The sequence below is a fragment of the Pollachius pollachius genome, assembly GCF_949987615.1.
Source record: "Pollachius pollachius genome assembly, chromosome: 8".
Taxonomy (NCBI): domain Eukaryota; kingdom Metazoa; phylum Chordata; class Actinopteri; order Gadiformes; family Gadidae; genus Pollachius; species Pollachius pollachius.
This window is the reverse complement of record NC_136941.1, coordinates 20,823,262-20,843,106: the sequence shown is the minus strand read 5'-3', so window position 1 is coordinate 20,843,106 and position 19,845 is coordinate 20,823,262. Positions and strand designations below refer to the sequence as shown.

The following is a 19,845-nucleotide window of genomic DNA, read 5'->3' as shown; positions in this document are numbered from 1 at the left end:
ATTCTTCCAGTAAATTACCACTTCATGATTTTCCCAAGGAGATATTAGATTATGCAAGCTATATATAATTTTAAACTTGGTAAGCACTACGGTACTCAGCTTGCTGATAAATGCATTTCTGTTGAGCCCCGAACACTAACACACCTAAATGTAGATTATGTGTAGCAGGGGGAAAAAAAAGTAATGCAATTAAACAAAAAAAGAAGGTAGCTTTTGAGTGGACATTTTAAATATCATTACACCTTTCAACAAACCTCGACTTTTCTTCCCACATCTCACATCACCTGGGGAGGGGTCGGTCGTCAAGATGGTCAGCATTTGATTGAAATGGAGTGAAATTATGATTAGCCCCCCACCTCCCCCTTCGGTTGACTGGCCCCCCTGCATCACACGGGACCCCGTGGAGAGGCTCTTTCTCTCTATAAAGACAAGATGCAGCGCAGCGTCTCTGAGATGATCTGAAGGATTTACTGCGGCGCGCTCTAGAGCTCTCCTCCTGAATGAAGACAGCATGGACTGCCAGTAGCCAGCTCACACTACACAGGTTGAACAAACCGAATGACCGTCTGATACCACGGAGTTACCTCGTCTTGTAGAGCGCTATAATTGAAGAGGTCAGTGAGAAGTTTTCTCTCGGCGTTCGCGTTTCAAGTGTGAATTGAAGAGATGGCTGCACTGACGATACAAAGGACGGACAACTTTTTGCACACCTTTTTACAGGTTTGTAGAATAATTATTGTATTATCTATGTGTTATTATTCCTTTATGGTGCCGTAGCAACCACAACTGAATTCGCGTAAAAGCGAACTAACAGGCGTTACCAATCCATTGATCTAGGATGGATCTATTTCTCTACGCGTCACGGACTTTACAATATACGACTTGTGTCGCATAAAAAAGTAAATTTGATTAACTATTAAACCTAGTCGAGAAGGGGTAAGGGAACACATAATATTGAGATTTAAAAAACGAGATTGAGATTAAAAAAAATATTAATATTATTATACTAATGTGTGTAATAATACTAATTACTAAAATAAGTAATTAGTATTATTTATTTTAGCTTTTAATAAGTAATACTAATGTATTACTTATTAAAAGCTAAAATTAAAATATAATACATTTGATTAATTATGATACAGATAGTTAGAACATGTTGCCTAATATTAATCTCAATATTTAAAAAAAGTGTATTTTTGATGGTTATGCTTAGAATATTTATTTTGTAATTAAATTTAGACTTTGAGCTAGAAGGGGGCCTGACTTATGTGTTGTGTTTGTTTTGTTTATCTTTATAGGATCGATCTCCCAGCTCCTCTCCAGAGGGTGCCCCTAATGCCCTGTCGTTCCTAGCCACGACCTGCAGCCAGGCCTGGCAGGTGGGCAGCACAATGGGTTCCGAAGGCTCCCAGTTCCCCTACGAGGGCTCGGTCAGTTCAGCATCGGGGATGTTTCAGCTGTGGAGCAACGACATGGCTCCCAGCTCTGGCCTAGGGGCTCATCAGATGGCCTTCACCATGCCCAAGGTCCAGTTCCCTGGACACATGCAGTCTGGCCTGGGACACCACCACCACCACCACCACCACCACCATGAGCTGCCTCTCACCCCGCCCGCCGAGCCGCCGTCGTCCTACTCCTTCGAACTGTCCCCGGTCAAAGTCCTCCCCGCGCAGCCACAGAGCAACGGCTCGTACTACCCGCAGCACAACGGTGTGGGCCAGAATTTCCCCAGCTTCCTCCAGAGCTCCTCCGGGAGGCACCATCTCCCTGGGGGCCACGGGGACGAGGGACAGCAGTGGTGGAGCCTGCCCCAGACCAACAGCGCCCCCTCCAACCACCCCTTCTCCCTGGGCCGCCAGCTGGTGCTGGGTCACCAGCCGCAGATCGCCGCCCTGCTGCAGGGCACGTCCAAGGGCCTGCTGGGATCCACGCGGCGCTGCCGGCGCTGCAAGTGTCCAAACTGCCAGGCCAACGGGGGCGGCCTGGAGTTCGGGAAGAAGAGGCTGCACATCTGCCACATCCCCGAGTGTGGCAAGGTGTACAAGAAGACCTCCCACCTGAAGGCCCATCTGCGCTGGCACGCCGGGGAGCGGCCCTTCATCTGCAACTGGCTGTTCTGCGGCAAGAGCTTCACTCGCTCCGACGAGCTGCAGCGGCACCTGCGCACTCACACAGGGGAGAAGCGCTTTGGCTGCCAGCAGTGTGGCAAGAGGTTCATGAGGAGCGACCACCTCTCCAAACATGTCAAGACCCACCAGACCAGAAAGGGTCGCACGGGCCACCCCTCGCCCTCGGACCCCTTGCTGGCCAACATCAAGAGGGAGTGACGGTGGCGGAGAGAGTCCACTGAACACTTGGAGATGAGAATATGTTATTTTGACTTAAGGTCCTCTGCCACAGCTGTACACGGGGGTAAGCATCACGCCTCATTCCCTGTCCTTAACATGTTAGGATCTTAACACATGGATTATAACGTTATTATGGTCCTAGTTTGTGGTTTAAAAGGGTTCAATATTTCCATACTATTTAATTAATTGTGTTCAGATCAAACTTGAAAATGAATTGTGAACATTGAAAAGAATGCAGGATTACAAGCCCAAGGGAAATAAAGTTGAATGCCTTAGTGTTGCAAAAGGTTTTTGTATATATATTAAAACTTTTGCTCTTTCAAAGAAATATTTGGTTATTTGGTTTCTATTTTAATTTTTAAAAGCCATTTGTTGTCTTCACCGGTAAGACCTTTTTATTATGTCCATGTAAGCACATTGGGATAACAGTCTATTCCTATCTAAATCATCTAATCTGTTGATTCTTGTATTTATCCGTGTGAAACAACATCACTTGGTATTTGAGCAAATATTTTAATTGTAAGTTCTTTGTAAAATATGTATATACGTCATGATCAAGTCTATTGAAGTTACAGCCGCATGTACATTTTAATAAACAGCATATTTGACGCAACTAATTCAGTTTCCTCTCTATTCTACTCTTTGACTTAATGCAACTGAATATTTAAAATATTTAAATAACCACCACCGACCCGTGCGAAACACACTTTCAATGATAATTAGAGCGCAAGATCAAAATGTGGGCCCATTGTCTCGCTAGTGGGACGGAGATCCTCAGAAGATGTTCACAGATGTTCACACCTCAGAGAAAATACCCCAGCAGCTCTTCGACGGGGTCGTCTGAGACTCGCCTGCATCAAGTTCACCGTCATGTGGCTTTTAATGACTCTTTTCTCTCTCAGAGAAGGGATTGAGTCAACAGATGAGTCAACAGAGGGCACAGGGGAGGAATTCCCTGTGAATGGGACCCCTGTTGCTCAGACCCCCCCAGGTGGTGACAGGAACTCCCTTTGATTTTGCACCTTTGTGAAAGTTAATACCCATGCCCCCCCACCGACGCCACCACCACTCCTATCCCACAGCCTCCATATATCACAGCCAGGTTACGATGGCCTGCTTTACTACTCAGAATGGGCCTTTATTCAATGGCCAGTCAACCAGATGTCTGCCTATCCAGGGGTTCCTTCTCTTTGTCTCCCCGCTATTTGAACTTTCTTTGCTGGGATAATGCACTAAAAGTGAAGTGAAATACCTGGCCCTTTTGTCAGATTGATTACTTTATTTTCTGTGATTCTAAACGTAACACTTTATCATCTGGTTTATGAAGTATCTCTAGGCCTTATGGCTTGTTGCATCAAATATAAATTAACTCCATGGAATGGTCGATATGAATTCTTACAGGTAAAACAAGTAGGCGTAGATGTAATGCTTTTATGTAAATTAATAAAGCCCATTTCAACAATCATCAGCTCATTTAATTTCATTCAAAAAAAAAAAATGATTTGGTGCAACATATTCTACTACGATCCTCGAAGGCATCAACCAACATTCTCAGTCTTTAGTCAGTATGGTTCTGTGGTAACGGTAAGGGTTCCCTGTCGTTTTTGTTCCTGTATCAAACATGCAACGAATTAGAGGGGGACGCAGGCTTTGTAATATGACAAACCTTCATATCAGTATTTCTATTGAAGTAGCGTTCATTGATTAGAACATTTGAGTTTTTTTAATGATGAGAGCATCGTATTATGACGTGTGTTTATAGGTCAAGCTGAGCCAGTGACGGCCCTATGGGGACCTCTACTGGCCACAAAGACACATTGATAATGATAGAATAACAAAGCATATCTCTTGTTCCAGTTCAGCCTACTCCGGTGGACATTACAAGCCCTAAACACCCACATGTGATCATGCGTTACTGGCAATAAGCACAATGGAGTGAACGCATGCTCTTTGTTTTTGGCACTAGTCGAAATAAACAAGACCATGCAAAGGATTAAACAAATCGGGATTTTTAAGTGATAACTTATCCTTCAGAATCCTTCAAAACACTCAATTAAACTGTATTCGTTGGAAAAAGTGGAAATGTGTAGCCTATGTGTGGGGTTGAAATGGGGAGCATAGTAGGCCTAAACTAACAAAAGAAAATCGGAGAGACCGTATCCAAATATTAACCTTGAAGTGACAACATCTGACATGACCAAAGAAACAAATTGAACTTCATCTAAAAGTTTTGAGTCTATGCCTTTCGTTTCGGAGAACCTCTAATTAGACCTCGGGCTGATCGGTGTTGTGCTCAGACGGGCGGCTTATTCCAAGTAAACCTCTCTTTGCGTGACTTGTCTGATTGTTATCCGCATTGCTGCTTGCTTTTGACCGTCCACTATCTTTTCTTGGAGTTTCTCAATGAGTAGACATATTCTGGGCTGGATGCCACACCCCCAGAGAACCTCCAGGGCCTCCCTCGTTCCTTTTATTTGGTGCAGATCAAATAGGCCCGAGCCAGTCTTTAGTCAAACAGAATATCTGAGTATTGCGTCTCTCTCACACCGAGGCAGCAGAGGAAGTTTCTTCCCTTGAAACTTAAATGAGATCAGTCCTTCAGACTTCCTTTAGGTTTAGTGTTGCCTTTTGCATTCCCGTGTAAACCAACAGCAAACGCCAGGTTAACAGCATGAGGAGGGAATGACATGATAACCCTTGAAATTAATAGTTTGGCTCGACATAAAGCCAATGTCCAAGTGCGATGAGACGAAGAAATTCATGATAAGTTCTATCGATTGGAAGGCGTTGACAGCCAGACCGATCTGACTGTTTGCACATTAAGCCACTGCCGAACCTGTACACAGAATAATAAATCATGCACACACACAGACAAACAAACATGAATTGTACACTCACACACTAACTTAAAAATGCACACATAAAGCTCCAGTGACAGCCCCAATCAGGAATGGATTTTGTTTTTTCATCTCACACCGAATTTACCCCTTGCCCCTTGAAAGACAAAAAGTAAGATAGACATTCTCAAAATAAGTAAAAGCTGAAACTGACACAAGAATGCACACATTATCCAGAGTATGTGATGATAGTGTCAACGCAGCTCCAACAGGGTGCTGTCCATACACAGCTGCAATGGCAACGTTGAGCCACCAGAAAATGAGCTGCTCTTTTAAAAGGAATTAACCAAAAAGGGTCCGTTCATAGTAACGACGATCCATCCATCATGTGATCCTTCATTCTCCACTGGGCATGGGGGCCTGACTATCACCACACCCAGAGTTGCCAGAGTCCTCTGTGTCCACCACAGGACCACAGGTTAGAGAGCCCTCAGAGTTCATAGGTCGTCCTCGGCAAGCTGGGTCAGGTTGCTGGAGCGTCGCCCGGACAACGGTGTGGGTCCGTGGCCGGCAGCCTCAGCAGAGGTCCCTCTGCGACCCCCCTCCCCGGCTCTCTGTGACGGACGCAGAGAAACACGAAGTCTAAAACCTCGCCCATAACACACACAGGAACAACGGCTTGTCAGGCAACAGTTAAGTAATACTAAAATAAAATAAATAAAATGTTAACAGAAAACTACAACATGCAAATTAACTAGCTCACGCCTAACTAGTGTAAGGGTTAGTAGAGAACATCATTATCCTCTATTTAGTCATTTAGGGATGCATTTTTTCCATAGTGATTCATAGGGAATACAGACAAGGATGTTAAGGAGCAAGTAGGGCACATCACACAAGATTACTTGGATTGGCTGTGGACATGGGGTAATGTACCTAGAACATTACTGCTACTTTGCTGATTTTCAGAGCTTACTCTGATCCACATTCTGTGATAAGTGTCTTTCTTTCTCTACCTCGTCTGGCTCAGACTCCTGTTCTGTTTGCTGTGTACCACAACTCCTGCACCTTGGGTGCTCAAGATGAACAGGATGCTGGTGTGTCTGAAGCCAAATAACAGGATTTTACCATTGTTGTTGTTTTCAACGTAATCTTTTCTTATATTATATAATAATAAAAAACAAATATATAGCTATATATATAGCTATTGGCTGTTACATACATATGTATATTTATTTAAATTGGAATAATTATTATAATGAATAAATCATTTTATTAAAATGTAACAAGAAAAACCCGTCTGGGTCTGCCTGGGGCCGACTCGAAACGTTTAAAAAAAAGCAGAAAAACCGGACCTGCCATACCACAGGCCCCTCTGCCACACCACAGGCACCCGGCTCCATTTTTCAAGATGACATTTCCATCCAACAGGGGGAGGTCTTACACTTCTTAAGAGATCCTTATGTCCCCTCATATAGTATAGATAGAGTCCTCAGCATTTAACATGAATGAGTACATAAGACTTACAGTGGAGTAGCACTAATAAGCACCTACAATAGCTTATTATTTCCCCTGGAGGATATAACTGTGGCCTTGTTTAATGTTGTTTAATGTTCATTTGGTAGGGACAAATCCATTTAGAACAACCCTTCAGACAAAAGGTTCTAATATGCTAGTATACGCTATAATCATGCGTAGGGTTAGTAACCTGGCTAATGGCGTTATCGTTATTATGTGTGAATTGACCAAAATGCCTGCCAATGTTGATACATATGTGTGTGCGCCATTTTGTGTTGTGTGATTGAACCGTACCTGTACACCATGTACTGTTGTTCCACAGAGTCCGTTCGAGACCAGCTGACAGGTAGGCGTGTCAGTGAAGCCCAGCGGGACATGTGAGGGGCAGACTGCCTGGCCCTCCGCAGGGCCGGGTTGGACCACATGAGGCTGAAAACAAACCATCAAATAAACATCTTTGATCCCTTATGCCTTTACAATAGGTGACACACGTTCTTAATTCACAATGTACCCGTAGTACCAAAAGGACATCAGTACAAATTGTCATCATGTGGATCATTTTGTTCGTCAATATACTGATCACAATCATGTATAATCAGGACTATGTAATAGAATAGATAGAGAGTAAGAGATAAATGTAAGAAGCTCAATGTTCCAGGCGTCCATGTTTTTCTCGTTTCACTTCTCATTAAAGGGCATTTAAGAGATGATTTTATTAGGCGCGTATCATTATGGAGCAGGTTTATTCAGGCATCTTGCTCAACAATGCCTACAGGTAGGTTTTAAAATTGGTGATAGAACACAGTAGCTTTCGGCAGGGAGTCGAACTGCCTAGCAACTGTACTATCAGGCCCTGTATCAAACCTCCCTTCAGCTGGAAGGTGAGGCTGGCAGAAGATGGTAGCTCACCTCCCGGTGTGAGCATGTCTCACTGCGTCCATGCCCCAGGCTGTGGGCCTGGCTTCCCAGGTAGAGGGTTGGGAGGGAGGCGTTGTGGGACTGCAGGGAGGGCAGCTTGTGTCGGTCGATAGAGGCAGAGGAGTGTGGCCGGAGCCCGGTGGCGGCCGACAGTGGAGGTCTGATGCAGCGACCCAGGCTGTTGGACTTGCTCTCCCGCCGCTGGTACTCAATAGGAGACTGCAAGGCTGACATCACAGGGTGAATTTTAGACTTTAAACCATCGTCGTACATATACAGGGACCAGTGTTTTCAATATTCAAAATACCGTTATTTAGTTTCATGTTTAACCAGTAGGTAGGGGTTAGCCCTTTGCTGAAGGACACCTGCAGGTAAAATGCAGACACTTGCGGCCAAACCACCTTTAAGCACCTGTCGGCTGCCAGTCAAACATCCTGACCAATACACTCTGCCGCTCTCCCCCCAACAATAAAACAAATCAGTAGCCTCAGTTTGAAATTATAAACCACATATACTTCAAATTGAAAGTCAGCTTGCAGATACAAGTACACCACAAGTCTGAACCATGTCCAGCCTTTGAGAAGTGCCTTCAAATGATCCAGTCTGGCTGTCAGAATTACCTCCCTTCCTTACCATTGAGGAAGTTGCGCTGGCTCTCCAGGATCTGGGCCACATCATCAACCCAGGCCTGGCAGATATCAGAGGAGGGCGCCTGCAGCTGGAAGCGCACCATGCTCCCGTCTGGGTTGCGTGACGTCAGCACAAAGCGGGCGGTGTCACCGTCCTTGCTGGGCTCCACCCCCAAGCAGCTCACCTGGAACGAATCACAGGAGACCGTAGCATAAGTCTGGAGGAGACGTCCCGGCTGTGCGGTTCATTACATTCCTCGCTTGGCTGTGCAGCGCTTCCTGCACACTTGTGCAACTGATTTTGGTTAGCTAACTGTAGTCTTTCACATCTCCTGTTTAACTCTAAATGTCCTTATTTCTAACCCTTTTGGAGAAGGTGTAGTCCTAAACTTTTAGCTACACAGGATTTCTTTGCTACACCGTAAATTATGGTTGTTTTTGATATTCTCCACATTGGGCAGTTTGTATGTGTGTTAAACTTTGAGGGAGTTGGCTCACAATGATGCACTTTGAAGATTTGTGTGTGTGTTGATCCCTGGTGGAGAGGGCTCACCATGATGCTCTTTGAAGGTTTCTATGTGTGGGTGTCTTGTGGACGAGGCTCACCTTAATGCTGTTCTTGAAGGTGTAGCCCGGCAGTAAGAAGCCCTTCTTTCTGTCGATGGGCTCACTGAAGATGACCATCTGCTCAAACAGGAAGACCCGCCTCTCCCTGGCCCGGGACAGCAGGCTGCTCTCCTGCTCCATCACGGTGAAGGTCTCCTGCTGGAGCAGCTTACCCTGGGCTGTGATCTTCCCCTGGGACACCAGAGCATGGACCAAAACAACAAACAGAGGAAGGCATCACGTTAAGCTCAGCCCTGCCACTAGAGATATGTTTTTTTCGGATATCCTTAAGTACAGCCTCACCTCGAAGCCTTGGAGCCGACCCACGTTCATCATGTCGTTGCAGCGTTTTGGCACGAAGCACATCACTTCCACCGCTTTCTGCTTGGAAAGGAGCCAGAATGAGAGAATGTGATCCGGTCGTTTGGCAAATCTTTTGTTAGATCAAAACTCAACCTAAGAACCATTTATTTTAAAATAGCAATAGAGACAGTATTTTGTTGTGTCCCAAACACCCACCTCCAACTCTTCAGTGTCCATCCCAGCCTTGGTGTAATACTTGAGGAAGTCCTGGCAAAATAAACACAGTGTGACTCCCAGAGCATACCATGGTTAATTGGTAAGCATGAGGTGGCCACATCTGGAGGAACATTTATTCGTAGGGTAGAGTCATCAAATTTGAATTCTTGAGGAAAAAGAGGCATAATTTAAGATGTGTACAAAATGATGGTTGTTATATAACAACATCAAAAGGGCTCAGCTGCATGCATTACCACTTAGTAATTAAACCCTTCTCCCTTGCTTTCTTTGGTCAAAAATAGCTGCGATATTTCTTACATGCACTCATCCATGAGGGCAGATGTGCAACATTTGACATGCATTTCCCATGCGGCCATATAAATCCTTAGAACGACCTGATATCAACACAGTAGATGACAACAATAAGTATGAATGTGTGAAGGTGGCACATTGAATGTGTTTTTGTGTTCGTGTTTTTGTGCGCGTTTCTGTGCGTGTTTGTATGAGTGTTTGTGTGCGTGTTTGCGTGCGTGTTTGTATGAGTGTTGTCACACCTTAAGCAGCAGCTGGTACTTCATGATCCTCTGGACAGGTTTGATGAGGAGGTCATTAATCTGCAGCCTGTGGCCCAGCTGCTGTCTCACTTCCTGCCGGGCATCATGACGCAAACGAACAGACACCCCATCGGTCAGTAGTCCCCACCACACAGGCCAATGACACAGCAAACGCACGTCGTGAGAAACGCCTCAATTGTATTTGTTGTCAATAAAACGGAAGTGATGATAGTGGGTAAGTGAAGATGCCCCCCCCCCCTGTGGTTATCTATAAAGCACAAGATGTTTTAGAGGTTCTGATTAACTTGTGGACTTAATACAAGGGCATGAGCAGGCTAATAATACAGGTTAGCTACAGTCTGGTGGTGCATTCAGGTGTATGTACCAGTGCACAGGGACCATGGTCAATGTGTGATAGCTTCACTTACTTCTGCTGCCCTTGCTGCCCTGGTACTTTAAAAGAGCAGACCCTAAATTTTTTTAAAGAGCGCCCCGGTGTCTTGCGATGATGCTTTTTTGAAAAGGGTGGTAATGTTTTGAGTTGTGTGTTGTGTGTGTGAGGAGATGGAATACTAACCTCAAAGTATGTCTCAATGTACTCTGAGACGATGTGCTCGGACTTGGGCTTGTTCTGACAGTACACCACGTACATCTGCAGACGCCTCTCCTGCAGCACAATGCGTGGATTGAAGATCACATCAAATATTTAATCATACCATACATTGTAGACGCCCAGCAAACAGCACTAAAGTCTTTACAAATGTTTACCTCATTGAATTTTCTGAGGTTTCTTTCAATGAAATTTAAATTCTGAATGAAAAAACTATTCAACTCTGTTTTATGTCTCGTTGGTTCATTTTAGGATAAAAGGAAAGCAGAGCCACTGGTTCATTGAGTTAAAGAGTCATCATCATGGGATTCTATTGGGGGGCGAATCACCTTTGAAGAGGCCAGAGTCTGGCCAGGGCCTGTTGTGAACTAAAAATGTCACGTGTGGGTAAGCATCAGGTTATGCATAATTCACCAAGGTTATTCTCTTTGTAACGAGAGCTCTTTAGAGGTTGCAGGACTCTACCTAGCAACCAGTTTCACAGATCTGTGGCCTGGAGGCAGAGCATGCATGCATGCATGCATCAACAGCCCCGGTACTGGAAGCAGGATGCACCGATACACACATAGGGCTGCAAGTTAAACAAACTGATTCATGTCTGCATGTGTAGCAGCACCTTTCTGGCTTTTTTTTTTAACATGTTAAATGACCTACATAAACATGATATTTGTTTACATGTTTTTAAAGACGTGCAAGCCTGTGTGTCTGCATGTGTGTATGTGTGTGCGTGTGCGTGTGTGCGTATGTGTGTGTGCGTGTTTGTGTGTGAGGGTTGCAGGTCTTCTGTGTCATTCACCACTAGTTAACTTGGTGTATGTCACCCCCCTCTGCTTTTCATTAGAGCCCAGTCCCCCGAGCTTATGTTCTGGGTTGGACACCATGCTTAAGGCACCACGCTTATGGCGCAATGCTTGGGGCACCATGCTTAGATTTTGTTACAAGTCACTTGATTCCCCCCTAGGCTGTTAAGTTGGATCAGCATAGCAGTCTTTTTGAATAGCTTAAAAAGAGGTGATGGGCAAAGAAAGACCTCTGGGCTAGAGAAAGAAACTCAGACTTTCATGTTGGCACTTCCCACTGGAAGAATGAAAGCAGAGTTGGTAGAAGAACACGACATGGCCAGCCAGGCTGCGTGCCACCCCTTAACCGATTAATATATGACTAATTGTTATGCCTGTGAAGGGCACCTGACTCTAAAGTCTCACTGAAAATCTTCCTGTGTGTGTGTGTGTGTGTGTGTGTGTGTGTGTGTGTGTGTGTGTGTGTGTGTGTGTGTGTGTGTGTGTGTGTGGGTGTGTTTGTGTTCGAGTGTGACCATAAGTGCAGTTCAACTCACATGTTTGATAAAAAGTTGGGCCAGCCTCTCTGGTTCTTCTAAACACTTCTCCAGCTCACCCAGGAAATAGCTACACACACAAACACACACACACACACACACACACACACACACACAAGAGTTACTGAACCTCTTCTGTGTATGGTCTGTGTGTGGTTCTGCCTCCTTTGCTCTGAATGCTCTGTATCCAGCGCCCACCAGGGACCTGGCCGTCCACTAGAATTGTACTTACTCTTTATGCCAGTCAAATATTTGGTGTATGTTCCCAAACACAATTTTATCTTTTCCCTTCATATCGTCTGGTACACCTTTAGAGTGCAAGGTGGCCATGTATCCCTGTAAAATACAAGAGAGAAAAAAGAGAGAGAATAAAGACTGTAAGAAAATGTTCATTGATTACCATTCACTGAAATAGCTAATGAGCACAGCAGGGCACAAATGACATTTATAGCTAAAGACGTCTTTTAGACGTTAGTTCACTACAAGGATGTAATGAGCTACAGGATTACATCATCATACCCTTCAAAATAATAATTGAGTGAATATGAATTGCGGCGACTAATTACTTAATTTAATTATGGCAGTGGCCATAAGGATTTGGAAGCTTTTGTGTCCTCTGGGATCATATTTACCTCCACGATAAGTCCCAGATCTAACACATAGTGCTTCTCTGTCTCTGTCAGCTCCTTCAGCACATACCTACATAGAGAACAGAGGGAAGCAAACCTGTGATTGCGACTGTGTGTAACATAGTTAAATAAATAGTTATCAAAACAAACAACTATATCATGATTGACATTTGTGATTATAGGATGAAGGAGGAAAATAAATTGGTGTCACATTGTAAATATAGTGGAATCAAATGTGAAAACAACATCACTTCGTTTGAGTCACTGAGCCTTGGATAGGTTGAACACATACATGCTTTTCTCTAAGGCACTCCTCCTGTCCTCCTCTGTGTTGGCCACTGCCGAGGACTGGCTGGAGGTGTCGTCCATCAAGGCAGAGCTGCTGTCATCTGGCACGGCATTGGTGGACTCAGTGTCCTGGAGAAGGGGGCCGCACACAGAGGATTCGGTCATTAGCCAGTAGATGGTCTGCTGTTACTATTGCAGAGGGGGGCAGCAAGCAATAATCATGAAGCAGGTTGCCACGGAGACCAGAGAGCACAGACACAGACTGCAGGAACAGAGATGGAGCGATAAGGGATGGGTTGTCACCCATAACAGGTAGGGAGAGATCAAGGCAGGTAAAAGGAAAACAGTGATGGAAAGAAACAGCTTTTGTAACTGTTGGAAACCTCTACGAGCACATGGCAGTTTGAGTTGGCACATTAAACCACGGCAATTACCGTCAGAGGAATATGACTTTAGGGAGAATCGCAGCTAAGGATATTAGCTATTACCCAATACTATACCCATTACTATTATCATTACTAATGTCTATTATCATTATTATAATATTAGTATATCTCATCAGCATCTCTTGGCCAATGTCTTATGTACAGCTCCTATTTCAAACTTTGACCTGGAACTTACAGCTTTTTCCTATGAGATAAATAGAGCAAATGGACAACATTGTTTACGGTATGACAGCGTGCAACAGTATTAATAGCTGAATAAACAACCTTTTATTTTCTTCCCTTTGCTCAGACCTATATTCAAGCTGTGAGCACAATGGTCCCATTATGTGAACTTAGTATTTTATTGTTTATCTTTTCTCCATAGTATTTGTAATATTGCGGTCAGATTCCTCTGTGGAGCCTATTCACTCTCCTGACTGGTTGCACTTATGGGAACACTCGTCTGTCCTCACCTAAATCCCAGCAGCTTTCCTCCATTGTCCAGAACCTGCCTGCCCTACAGACACACACACACACACCTAATCCCTCAGTCTGCCCGTTTTTAGTAGTCGGTGATAGAGAGAGCGCAGAATTGATAGACAAACAGACAACATAGTAAGGAGGAGGTCAGGACTTTCTCCTTTGTGTGTGCATGTATGTGTGTATGTGTGTGTGTGTGTGTGTGTGTGTGTGTGTCACGGTTAGCGGGTGGCAGGCAGGCAGGTAGGACCCAATAGCAGACAGTTCAGGTAAAGGATAATTTATTAACGCAAAAGGCAAGGAACACCAAGAACACCAAGAACACAGAGAACACAGGTAACACACAGGACACAACTCACCACCAACCACAATGATCCGACAAGGAACAAAGGAAAGACAAGGGCTTAAATACCAAACACAGGACACGCAACGAGTAACAGCTGAAACACATTAGGGGAGGGAGCAGTAATCACACAGGAGGGAAACTTGACAGGACATGGGGAGAAACAAGACAGAGATAACAAAGTAAAACGGGAAACACAGGGAAACACACCAAAACAAGACAAGGAAACAGACAGACCATGACAGTGTGTGTGTGTGTGTGTGTTTGTGTGTGTGTGTGTGTGTGTATGTTTGTGTGTTTGTGAATGTTTGTGTGTGCATGTATGTTTGTGTGTGTGCATGTTTGTGAGTAAGGGAGTGAGGGAGTGTGTGTGTGTGTGTGTGTGTGTGTGTGTGTGTGTGTGTATTGGTGTCTGAGGGTAGTGGAAAGAGACAGAGAGACTCCACATAAACCCCTCTGCTCTCCTGACCCTCCTGGCCCCCCGTAGGCACACTCCTACCTGACAGCTCCCCCTAACTGCCTGATCACTTCCAGATGTGCTCCAACCAGGCCCACAGGAAATATCTCTCTCTCTCTCTCTCTCGCTCTCTCTCTCTCTCTCTCGCTCTCTCTCCACGTCTCTCTCTCTCTCTCTCTCTCTCTCTCTCTCTCTCTCTCTCTCTCTCTCTCTCTCTCCCTCACTCTCTCACTCTCTCACTGTTGACTGTTTTTGTTTTTCGAAAAACAGTGGTCATATGACAAGGCTAATAGCTTTACGAAGAGCTAAGATAGTATCTTTTTTTTGACAGTTGTGTCTTTTGTTCAACAGGCTGCATAGTAAATATATCCCTGTTAGATATTAAGGGTTGAGTTGAGAATCTGTCATTCACACTATCAATATCATTAAAAGTTCAAGCATGAGCTGCTCTTTAGAATTCTTCAAAGGTCTTTCCAAGGAATTTGCAGTGACCAACAGTCGGCATTTTATTAATCTAATAAACATGTTCCATTGTTGTTGACGGATCAGATTACAGTAGCTAGCATGCAGTATGAGGTAAGTCTAACTTGGAAAAGCTGTCAGGAAGTTTCTTAACTGGAAAAGGATAAGAACGTGCATCATAGTGAACTCAAGCATGAAGTAAGACACTCGCTCCTTCACTTCACTTTAAGGGTTTTCATAAATCTCAATAAATTATAGCCATAGCAATTGTCTGGCCTTGAGTTAGGTTTAAATGTTTGTCCCAATTGGTATGGTGAAGCACTGAACATGTCAATGAACCCTTTTTCACATTTGTCCCCTTGCCCATTTGTACATTCTGTAACTGTTGTTATGCAGTCTCTTAATCCAAGCTAACAGCTTGAAGAACCTTTTAAACACTAGATTCTGAGTGTTTCCATCGCCACAGGCGACCGTGGGATTGGTAAATGAAAGCGTGTGTGCACATGTGCTCTTTGTCGTTGTTCAGATATGACGTCACCTTGCCCATTTTGACCATTTGGCACAATTCCATGTTTTCTCCCAGGTGTGTGTTAAATGTTAACCATCCATCACACCTCAGGCCTCCGTCCTGGTCTTCCTTAGTTACTTCTGACACAGCCCCTGTGTTCATTTGAAATTTCCTTTGATACTTATAGTTGGAACCTTAACTCGATGCATGCCAATCTTTAGTTCCACCATCCAACTCTTCTGCTGGGCCACTGGTTTTGTGTCCGTGTGTGTTTGTGAGTTTCTCTTTTATAGCCTGATAGCCCGACTCAGCCAGCAGCAATGTATTCCAGACATCCTTACTCATTATCCTGTTGATCACCTTACCGTTGCAGTGTTGGCTGGCCCGCCACCTTTGAAAGTGAATTACTGTGTGTGTCCATTTAGTTAAAGGGGGAATATCATGCTTCTTCAAGCTTTTCCCTTTGATTTAAACTATTATATTACGTAGGTCTACATGTCTTATGTCTGCTAAGCTAGAAAAATCAAATGCTGTAATCCATTTGGATGGTACACCGGTACGTGCAAGTCGTAAGTTGCAAATCTCCCAGCTTTCTTGTGGCATTTCACTGAGGCCCTTTTTGGTCAGTCCTGCTCACTACTCTGAAAGTAGAGCGAGTTCAGTGAGGCCAACCGTACTATTCGTCAAAAAAAGATATTTGTTTTCTTTGTATTTGTATCACGTGACTAGCCAATGAGAAATGGGAAAGCCACTATGACCAAAAGGGGATGGGCCTCCGCAAGAAAGCTGGGAGATTTGCAACTTACGACTTGCACGTACCGGCGTACCATCCAAATGGATTACAGCATAAGTCCGAGCCAGGGGGAGCACCCACTGAGAACGAACCTCAATAAGTGCTGAAACAGCTCGATGGCCCTCAAACTTGACTTCCTGAGTATTTGGGTGTGAATTTGCAGACACAAGCGCAAAACGTTTGACTAATTGCAACAGAGTGGGCGTGCTGACCAATCACAGCAGACTGGGCTACTCGGGAGGGGGGCCTTAAAATGACGTGATACAAAACAGAATGTTTTTTGAAAGACGCTAAAATGTTTTTTGCTGAAATGAACAGTGTTAGAATAATAAGGGGTATTTCTAACATACAGGCATGAAACCCTATTCTAGTAGTACCTCCAAATGCAACTATTAACCCTAAAAAAGCATGATATGGAATCTCTAACGCCTCTACCTTTTAAAACATTAGGAAGGACACGCTTGTTTACTGTGACGTATGTGTGATGATTGAGTGTCTGTTACCTTGAGCGATGATTTCAATGTTGTAGTTTCACAGCCACGGATGCTATCACAATATGGGCTGGTCAGTATTGTACACTGCAGTATGGGGAGTAGCAGACCCACCTGGGTGAGTGGCAGCGAGGTGCAGCCCATCAGGGAGTCTGTTACAAAGCTGGGTGAGTGCAGGGTGGCAGGGGACAGATCCTCTGGGCTGGCCAGGCCCTCTCTGAACTCCTGCAACACACACACGTACACACACACACAAACACACAAACGTACAAAAACACACACACACACACACACGCGCACGTACACACACGCTTCCACACACACCGAACACACACGCACACACACTCAAACATACACACACACACACACACACATACACACACACATACACACACACACACACACACACACACACTCAAACATACACACACACACAAAAACAAACACACACACATACAGATACAATCGTTATTGTTTTAACACTTTGTAGACACAACAAACCGCATGCTGTAAAAGTATGTTTACACACGTGCATAATCACAAACACACACTGTAGACATAGAGTCTGATGAAACCATTGCAGGCACACCGAGATGAGAGCCTGGCTATTAAAGCATTATAGCTATCGGCTAGCAGCATCCCCTATCGATTAGGACCTGGTGGAACCACCTCTTTTATGGTGCTTCCCCGGTAGAGGAGCCCGATTGGAGGAGCTGGGGTCAAGAGAAACGGCATGCAGTTGTCAATGGTTACCGAATTGGACCATTACTCCTGACATTCCATGACTTGATCGTTCCCAAAGGTCTGTCCAATATATATTGTCCAACACATACACAATACCTAACCCCCTTGCCTCTCTCAAGCACACACACACACACACACACTCACACAGACACACACACACACCGACCCAAACACCCTCACCTCATACACAAAGAGACACTTATGCAAAGCGTGATTAAACATGAGCTCATCCTCTCCTCTCTACCCATTCATTCCGGGTCAAGAGGTATTTATGTCCTTATATTTATAGAAGACTAATCCTCTGCTGTTTACTTTATGCTCCATCAAGTCTAATGTGTTTACTTACTGGGTGTAGGGGAAGCTTCCACATACGTTCAGGGAACAACTCTGGAGGTGACTGGTGGGTTGAGTTGGGAATAGCCCGCCCCGCCCCACGGTTTTACATCTAAAGATTTAGTTTGGCATTTTAATGCTTTATGATAGAGCGAGATAGACTGGAAGGCATGGGAGTTAGAGGGGGAGGACGTGCCGCAAAGGACCCCAGGCAGGAATCAAACCCGGGTCGCTGCGGTAAGGACCTGGCCTTAATGGTACAAGCTCTACATGGTGAGCAGCGGGGCTCCCCACGGTGCTACATCTACAGCACATAGAACAGACGTCTCACCAGGTCTCTGTGAGCAAGGGGGAGGATGGTGAGCTGGTAGGTGGCCCCCGGGGGGCTGCCCAGGTCCTGACTGTGGCTCCGGGGGGACGCGGCCGGGGGCTTCCCGACGCCCTGCCTCTCCCCCTTGGTGGCCCCGGTGCTGAGCTTGCGGACGGGGTTGGTCAGCCACTTCTTCAGGGTGCTGACAGAGCGCCTAGATCCCGGGGAGCTGGGGGCCGAGCTGGCAGACGCACCCGGGGGCAGAGAGGCCACGGAGGTGGAGAGGCTGCCTTCAGTGCCTCCTGCCGAGTAAGAGTCTGGGGCGAGAGAGAGAGAGAGAGAGAGAGAGAGAGAGAGAGAGAGAGAGAGAGAGAGAGAGAGAGAGAGAGAGAGAGAGAGACATTTTTTAAAGCTAACCAAATTCCTTATAAAAAATAACATATTTAGACTTTCTTAAATACATGAATACTAAAATAAAATATATATAAACACACACACACATACATATATATATACACACACACACACACACACACACAGACACACAACATATATACAGAACAAAAAAAATCACTCACAAACATTTCTTTAAGTGATCCTCATCATCTCTCCTTCAACCACACAGTGTTCCTCTGTAACACCAAATGTGTACCCATCTATCTATGACCTTCATTACTTTATAATACCTGAAATCTACCTTTATCCTGGACTTCACCAGTTGGGTAAAGCAAACTGGCATCAAAACTATACACCAATAACCTACTCTATAGGGAATTCTCTACTTTTTTTATTTGGCTTAGATAGATTGCCATCTTTTGCTTGTGAAATCATAAACATTAAACTGTATTAAAAAACAAAAATGCAGCTGTGCTTTATAAAAACGTCTCCAAACCCCATTAAAACCTAGTTAGCAGAAACAATTATCTGTCAAACTAAAAAAAAAAAAAAAAAAGCGTCAAGAAACGTTCTCTCTCTGTGCGGAGGGACTTACGTTTGACACACTGGGGTCTAACACAGTAACATCAACAATCCCATGCAGAACTCTCCACTGTAGATGTTAACGTCGTTTGTAGAGAACTCTCCACTCTGGTCTGACGTCCTCCTTCAGGCCCTCCAGAGACAGTCAGAGTGACCATTCAGCCTGACTTTGTTTAAAATCTTTAGAAACATGTTGGAGGACACTTGAAGTGCAAAGTTGTTCAAATACAACCCTCTGACAGGGTTTAGAGTCAGTAGAAGAAACCTGGGTTGAAACCAAATGCCTGAAATGTTTGCCACAAGTACTGATGTTCAATCTGGTCAAAAGCCTTTTCCTGGTCCAGGAAAAATAAGACTAGTCTCTATTCCCGATGAACCAGAGACTTATCAACTATCCCGAATCAAATGAACAGTGTCCGTGATCATTCAGTCAGGCACACGCTAAGTTTGATCCACCTGACTGCCTTCATTACTTGTCCCAACCTGGATGCCAAAATTTTGAAAGCATTTATTAATCCGTGCAGTCGGGAGACCGGCCTCCAGTTTTGATCTGTTGCAAATCTCCCTTCTTAGAAGTCAGCGTTATCACTGCCCTCCTGCAACTCGTAGGTAGCCCCTGTACAGCCAGACTGTCCCTTAATACAGCAAGAACACCCACTCCTATTACTGACCAGAATACCTTTTAGAAATCAGCAGGCAGACCATCTATACTTGGTGCTCTACCACGTTGAA

At 44.7% G+C, this 19,845-nt stretch overlaps 2 protein-coding genes across 5 annotated transcripts in view; one reads left to right on the top strand and one right to left on the bottom strand.

Annotated features, from left to right (window-relative positions):
* Positions 1-666: 666 nt before the first annotated feature.
* Positions 667-2,327, top strand: sp5l (Sp5 transcription factor-like; the record flags this gene model as incomplete). The annotated part of the gene is made up of 2 exons (XM_079741015.1): positions 667-720; positions 1,299-2,327. 2 exons carry the CDS (start codon positions 667-669, stop codon positions 2,325-2,327), a joined length of 1,083 nt encoding a protein of 360 aa, XP_079597141.1.
* A 1,280-nt stretch (positions 2,328-3,607) lies between these two features.
* Positions 3,608-19,845, bottom strand: part of arhgef25a (Rho guanine nucleotide exchange factor (GEF) 25a) — a 50,007-nt gene continuing 33,769 nt past the window's right edge. For 3 of the 4 annotated variants that reach the window (XM_079742544.1, XM_079742546.1, XM_079742547.1), the window contains 15 exons: positions 18,157-18,452; positions 16,863-16,973; positions 12,794-12,918; positions 12,505-12,571; positions 12,105-12,208; positions 11,873-11,942; positions 10,504-10,593; positions 9,927-10,019; positions 9,373-9,423; positions 9,157-9,234; positions 8,854-9,045; positions 8,252-8,432; positions 7,610-7,845; positions 6,995-7,129; positions 3,608-5,799 (listed from right to left, as the gene is read on the bottom strand). In XM_079742544.1, coding sequence (XP_079598670.1) covers positions 5,683-5,799; positions 6,995-7,129; positions 7,610-7,845; positions 8,252-8,432; positions 8,854-9,045; positions 9,157-9,234; positions 9,373-9,423; positions 9,927-10,019; positions 10,504-10,593; positions 11,873-11,942; positions 12,105-12,208; positions 12,505-12,571; positions 12,794-12,918; positions 16,863-16,973; positions 18,157-18,452 — 1,946 coding nt within the window. In that variant the 3' untranslated portion in view covers positions 3,608-5,682. Of the gene's footprint in view, positions 5,828-6,994; positions 7,130-7,609; positions 7,846-8,251; positions 8,433-8,853; positions 9,046-9,156; positions 9,235-9,372; positions 9,424-9,926; positions 10,020-10,503; positions 10,594-11,872; positions 11,943-12,104; positions 12,209-12,504; positions 12,572-12,793; positions 12,919-16,862; positions 16,974-18,156; positions 18,453-19,845 lie in introns of all 4 variants that reach the window. The other variant, XM_079742545.1, reaches the window with a different exon arrangement.